General features: G+C 54.3%; 1 protein-coding gene across 1 annotated transcript; it reads right to left on the minus strand.

Annotated features, from left to right (window-relative positions):
* Positions 1-2,151: 2,151 nt before the first annotated feature.
* LOC125509288 (U-box domain-containing protein 33) lies at positions 2,152-6,227 on the minus strand. Its single transcript, XM_048674221.2, has 8 exons — positions 5,812-6,227; positions 5,397-5,518; positions 5,147-5,268; positions 4,877-4,981; positions 4,304-4,649; positions 3,993-4,136; positions 2,648-3,904; positions 2,152-2,564 (listed from the first exon to the last, which is right to left on the minus strand). Exons 1-8 carry the CDS (start codon positions 6,038-6,040, stop codon positions 2,355-2,357), a joined length of 2,535 nt encoding a protein of 844 aa, XP_048530178.2. The 5' UTR covers positions 6,041-6,227; the 3' UTR covers positions 2,152-2,354.
* Positions 6,228-6,995: the final 768 nt, after the last annotated feature.

A 6,995-nucleotide genomic window follows, 5' to 3' on the forward strand; every position in this document is an offset into this window, starting at 1 on the left:
TCTAACTGAGGGAAATACTAATCTCTACTTTGCTGCATCACCCTTTTCTCTTCAAGGGAAAAACCAATGCAAGCTCAAGAAGTAGCAGTCGGTGGCCAGCGCGTCCACGCCCGCTGCCGCCGGCAACATCGAGAAAAAGTAGAACACGGGTGGCCGCTGCCACCAACATCGAGGGAAAGTAGAACATGAGAGACCGCCATTGCTTGGGTCCTAGAAAGGCCACCATCGACGTGTCGCCGGCATGCACAACCGGTGACTTGCCCGGTTCATCGCAGACCATCATCGACCCCCGCCTCGGCTTCACGGAAGCAGAGTAGGCACCCTTCCCCTCCGGCTGAAGCATCTCCTTTACTACTACGATGAGCGGCGCACTGGACATAGGGAAGATATGGGGGAGGAATATACCTCCAAGGCTCTCGACAGTCTGATGAGCAGGCTGCCAGACATGGGAAAGACAAAGGGATCCGCCGTGGCCGGCCGTAGACTAGTGTAGTGTATGTGTGTCATTGGAATGGAGCTCCGCGCGACCATGTGTGCACAAGTTTTACCGTTTTAATTAAAATATGTCCAAAATGTAAATGTTTTTGTCCGGTTTGTAGGAAACCCGACGTGTTTGCACGAATTTTATCTGGTTGGTTCAAAAATTTGTTGAAATGTATACAGGCAGCATTGGATGACCGCCCCCCGCATCTGTGTCTGTGGATTGGCCCCCTTGTCCGCCGAAGGATCTGGGGGGAAATTTACGGGTCGGCGTTGGAGTTGCCCTAACAAGGTAGTTACCATCCCCCGCATCATTGCGGCCATGCCATAGAAAGTCATGGATGACCCTGGTTACCAGCTTGACAAGTGTTGGGTTAATCTCCATCGCAAGGAGGATGTGAACCAAGATATCACTTAGGACATGGTGGACTAGAGCAAGGTGCTCACCGCACGAGAGATGGGATGCCTTCTAGGTGGTCAACTTACGGATCATTCTGTCAACAAGTGGCATGAGTGCCCGTGGAAGGAACCTTGCCATCGAGAGGGGCAACCCAATGTGTTGAATGGGAAAGACGGTGACCGGGAAATTAAGCAACACTCCAATGGCACTGGAGAGATTGCCGGGACGCACTAGATTGGCATGGCTAAACATTTGATGAAGTTTGTGCGGAGGCCCGAATCATCTCCGAACACGCTCAAAAGCTCATAAATGATCATCAACTCGAACGGATTCGGATGGTCAAAATGACAACATCATTGGTGAAGCGCGAGATGCTAGATATCGCGTGGCGGTGGTAAGGCGGCGTAGGACCTGGTGTGCAAAGTATGATGCAGCAAGGAATTAAATGTGTCGATGACGATGGCGAAGAGCATCAGCGGGAGATGGTCTCCCTGACACATGCCACGAGCATGTGACACTGGGGGGGGGGGGGGGGGGTAGACTGTCGTTTACAAGGATGCGAGTAGAAGCGGTGGAGATGAGGATGTACACCCACTCACACCATCGTCAACCAAATCCCAAGTGCTGCAGGATTTTGAGAAGAACTGTCCATGACACCGAATCAAAAGCACGCGTGTTGTCAAGATTGAGAAGCACTCGTGGGGATTTAAGATTGTGCAGAAGACGTCTCGTTTGGTGGACAAGAAAGTTGTTATCATGGACACAACAGCCTACGATGAACATGCTTTGGTTTGTCGAGATGATCTCGGCCAACCGAGGCAAGATTATTTTTAAGGAATACAGATCTACATTTTTGAGAGATTATTGGTTTAGGGGATCTGCTAGATATGCCTTAATTCGTCAAACCAGAAAAAAAAATCTCCTCAAACATAGCTTTTAGGGGAACCGCTAAAGTTGCTCTAAGTATGTTGTGTGTGTGATGCGTATGTACACGACGCAGCGGGCACTTCGATGCAATGGAGAGATGCGATGAAGAAAAGAGGGGAAAAAGGTGTCTCACAGACGTCTGAGTCCCACAAATGGGCTAAAATTTTAAGCACCCATTTTTTTTACTTTTGAGTTGTTGATAGTTTTTTAGGTAGTTACCCGCTTATTTCAAGCGGTAAGCACCAGTTATCGGGATTATGCGTCAGACTACATAGTTTTTGGCGATCGTCCTTTTGTCAGTTTTGGCAATCCAAATTTTGTCGAATCTGCTACAATTGCTCATATACGCAAAATCGACGGTGCAATCCTCTATTGGTCAATTGCATGTTCATCATGAAAATTGCGCCTTTCTTTGTACATTGCTCTCTATAAGGACACAAAGAACACGTTTGGAAGCAAAACCATGTGATCGTTTCTAGCTTTTCAAACGCATGAACGTTTTTCCTGCTAAATGCTAATCATGGTTTGAACAATCTGAATTTCACATCTATAATTGGTACCGATGGAAGGTGATAGGCCTCGTGTGTCGCCACTCTTGTATGGCGGCCCGGAGTGCGTGGTTGGGCATGAGCTCCTCGGTGGGAAGCTTGATGTTGGTCATCGGCGACGTGTCGTGTCCGCTCCCGAGCCACTCCTTCATCGCCTCCGCCTCGTAGGTGAACCCGTCGCCGGCGATCTGCGGATCCCTCATCACCTCCTGCGAAATCACATCAGTTATTCATCACTGCATCGTTTCGGAAAGCCGCGCGCATGTGAATGATCGAATGCACATGTGCATACCTTGAGTATCGGGCAGAGGAAGTAGGACGGAGCGCCGCCGCTGTCGGACGCCGTCGACGCCGAGAGCGACGACCACGTCCTCCCCGGCGTGGCGTCCGTCGCGGCCTCCAGCACGCTCAGCGCCTCATCCAGAAGCTCGGCCGCGCGGCGTGGTCCTCCGGCTTCGACCGCGTCGCAGCATTTCAACCCGAGGAGCGCGACCTCCGTGGCGCGCTCCATCGGCCACCCTCCGGCAGTCGCGTCCACCACCTCGTGCCAGGGCGTGCTCCCGTCGGCGGCCTTCTGCGCCGCCTTCTTCGCCGCGAACGCCGGCATGCCCGTCACCAGGCGGAGGAGGACCACGCCCAGCGCATGCACGTCGCACTGCGGGGTCAGCTCCCCCGTCGCCAGGTACCGCGGCTCCACATACGGCAGCGCCACGCCGGTCGGGAGCTGTGGCGACGCCACGAGACCAGGCATGCCGAGGCCGGCGAGCTTGCTGGAGGAGCACCGCTCGTCCTCCAGGAGGATATTCTCTGGCCGGACGTCGCCATGCACTGTTGCCGTCGAGTGGAGGTAGGCCAGGGCGGAGCAGGTTCGGTACGCGGTGCCGCACCGCGCGTGCCATGGCAGTGGCGGCGCCTCTCTTCCAAGACGGTCCTCCAAGCTCCCGCCCGGCACGAGCTCGTGCACTACGGCGCGCGCCCCCGGGCACGCGCCGACGAGCGCGACGATGTTTGGGTGCCTCGCCCTGGCGATGGCGTCCACTGCACGACCGAACGGCGCCTCGTCGACGGCGACGTCGGGGCAAATCATCTTGACGGCGACGCTCATGCCGCGGAGGCTCCCTCTGTACACGCGGCCGCGGCTGCCGGCACGGGCGCCTCCTATCACGGCAGACTCGTCGAAACGATCGGTCGCCTCCTCCAGCTCCGACAAACCAAGCCGCAAGAAACTCACACTTTGATCACCACCGTCCACCGCAGGCATGGATTCTTCGTCAGCCGCAGGCCCTTCTCCTCGGCGCTCCCGCCTGAGCGCGTCGAGGACAGAGCACGACTCCGACATCCTGACATCGAGCTCGCTCATCACGCGCCCTGAGTCGGTGATCTGGAGCTCGAGCTCGGCGCTGCGGTCATCAACCTCCCGTATCTTCTCGAGAAGGGCGTCCAGGTCCCGCCTTTCCTGCTCCATGGCCGCGCGCTCCCTCGCCAGACTCTCCTCCATCTCCTTCCGGCGCCTCGCCTCGCCATGGTAGGAGCTCTCTGCGTCCCTCGCCTGCACCCAATCAAAATCAGATGATGGGCGAGAATCTGACTCGTTGATCGAAGCAAAGCTATCTCATTTATTATATTCAGAAACTTACCATCATGGACGCGTCGGCCAGGTCCCGGTCGGCCTTCTGCCGCCGGCGAGTCTCTTCGTACGCCTCGTGCCTGAGGCTCCCGGCCTCCATAATCGCGTCTTTGAGCTTCTCGTACAAAGCATCTTCCATGTCGCCAGCCTCCTCCTGACAATACCATCACACAAGAATATTTTATACCACGCCGACATGATCACACGATCGTAGCCCATGGTTTTTTTAAATTTCAGCACATTGTTTTTGTTTTTTTGGAGGAAATTTCACCACATTGTTGTTCAGATAAAAAAATCTTAGTTTGAAATGCCTGCACATACCGAAGCCGAACCATCGTGCGAAGGCGTCGGCGGGTCTTCTTCGACATCTTGCAGTAACTGCACGACAGCCGACGACCCACCTTCAGCGGCTCCCTCATGAGCGAAATCCTCGATGCTGTGATCCGTGGCATTGTCGCTGTCGTCCCTGCTCGGAGTCCGGCGGAGCGACGCCGCCATCATCGGATCGGGCGAGTCGTGGTGCATCCCCAACAGCTCGCCGTCACCGTCCCCGTGGATGGTCAGGCGCGGCGGGGACGATTTCGATCTCGAGTAGTCAGAAGCGACCGATCTGGGGCTGGAGCTAGCCGTGGATGGCTCTGCTCTGTTCAGCTCCTGGCTGACCTCCCTGAGCAAAGGTCAGGTAGATGGCATTAACAACATGAAATGTGCCAGTTAATTTACTAAGTAAACTTTCTATTAGAACCCATCCGATGATTTGTGGTATTATTACTGATTTTGGTCTCTTTCTGTTACTCGGCACTCTCTAGGTGAAACAGCTTGTTTTTCTAGGCAATATCTATATGAAACGAAGTGAGCTGAAAGGTGTCAAAATGTCCAGACATATACATATACCTAGTGCAGATGAGGTTTCCTTTGCAGACGAACCAGATCCTGCAAGAGGGGTTGGCCTTCCGCTGCACCGTCACCGCCTTCTTACACTTGGGCGCCCGCAACTTCCTAACAACCACACACACCATATCCATCACAATCGCAATCACAAAAGTATCTTCATATCTGACTAGGGAATACTCCAGTAACTAATATCGATCATCTCTAAATCCACACGCGCACGCACACTGACACTAGAGTCTAGAGGTAGCAGAGTGGTTGGTAGGTGGGTACCTGGTGTATCCCCGGTCAGCGGCGGCGCCCATGACGAGCTCGGCAACGCCATGGTCGTCGACGAGCTGGACCAGGCCCCTCGCGGCGTCGTCCCCCGACACAATGACCTTGCGCGCGTGGACCTGCTCCGATCGAACGCGACTGTTCAGTCGAGCATCTCGGTGGTGGGGATCAAAATGAGGATCGCCTGATCATGAGAGGAAACGAAGGGAGGGAGGAGGGGTTGGTGTGGACGAAGGAAGGAACGAACCCGTTGACTTGCGCAGATGTCGATGAGGACGTCGAGGGCTTTGGTGGCCCTCTCCTCCTCCAGCTTGCTGTACGCGGCCACCTCGTGCTCCGCAAGTTGGCTCACTGGGACCCACGCCCCCACTGCACAAACAAGCGGCAAGGTCGTCGTCAGCCCGTACGTGCGCCCGGCGATGCCACACACGAGATTCCTCGTCGACACACAAAAAGCGTAAAAACCAAAAAGGTACTGTGCTTACAAAGTGACATCTCAAAAATGGACATAACAGAAATTAACCTCCCAGAGAAACTGTACGTGTAATTTCGCAGTGCAGGGAGTTTTGGTTGGAGCTTGAGCGCGTTGCGCTTGGCGGAAGGAAGAGTTAATATAGGAGTATTTTCAGAGCAGAGGTAAGCAGTAGTGGTAGTATGCTTACTCATGTTGATGCGGTGCGGCGGGCGGTGGACGTGGGCGAGGACGAGGCGGTGGCGGCTCCGGGGGAAGTTGGCCAGCACCCACCGCAGGTTGGCCCTCCACTCCCTCCCCGCCTCCTTCCCCACCGCGCAGTACACTTGCACCTCCGCCGCGGCCGCTCCCCCTCCGCGCTCCTCCTCCCCGCCCTGATCATCCTCGCCGCTGCGCCCAACGCCGCCTGCCTCCGCCATAATGATCCTCCTTGCTTGACCGGTCGATGAGCTGCTCACTTGATCGATCTTCCTTCCCTTGATCTACAGCGAGGAGGCTGGGCGGGAGCGGTGACACGGAGGTAGGCTAGTTTCTACGTCTTCCTGGAGTGCGACTGGTGGTAGGAGTAGTTACTTGCTGCCTGCACCTAAAAGCCAAAGGGTAGCTGCGGGAGGAAGAGGAGACAAGAGAGACAAGGACAACGCCGATCGGAAGCAGTTGGAAGACGGTCGCTTCTCTGGCAGGCGGGCCCGTGTGGAGGGATATTCCGGGCACCTTTATCTCGGGGCTAGCTAAGCTAGCTGGACTCTGGATGGATGGATGGATCATGTTGACTAGACCTGCTCCTCACGAGCAGCCCGGCATTGCTTAGGTTTGAACTTTGAGCTCGCCTTGCATTCTCATTCCAAACTGCGCAACAAAGACCAAACACCGGCACACCGTAGAGACATACACACATGCATCTCCAAGTTTTGCCAAGGAAATCATGCATCGAAGACACCACATACTGTACATGATAGTATATACATCGTGGGTCTGCATCACATGAATCCCACATACATCATGCGAGAACGAAGCGCTGGAGCACATACGTATGGGAAAGTAGCATGCCAGTATCAAGGCACGTCATGAACCCCGTTGACTATTCCGTACAATGGATATGCCACGAACCTAATATGAATATGCTTCGACTTTGCCTCATATACTACTAAGGCTGGTCACAATGAGCAAGAACATAAGTTAGTAACTTACACACTTTCCTAGACTATGTTACTATCTCCATAATGGGTAGGAACATCTATATAGTGTCATGCAACGATGTATTTATTAGGTTATAGACTCATTGTTTCTTGGAGTGTGTGATGTTCCGATAACTTAGCTAGTCACCACAAACACCTCTCTCCTTATTAAATATGTGCCACATAAGCAAAGTTG

Source organism: Triticum urartu, chromosome 5A (genome assembly GCF_056163025.1).
Source record: "Triticum urartu cultivar PI428250 chromosome 5A, HENAU_Tu73, whole genome shotgun sequence".
In the NCBI taxonomy this organism is placed as follows: Eukaryota; Viridiplantae; Streptophyta; class Magnoliopsida; order Poales; family Poaceae; genus Triticum; species Triticum urartu.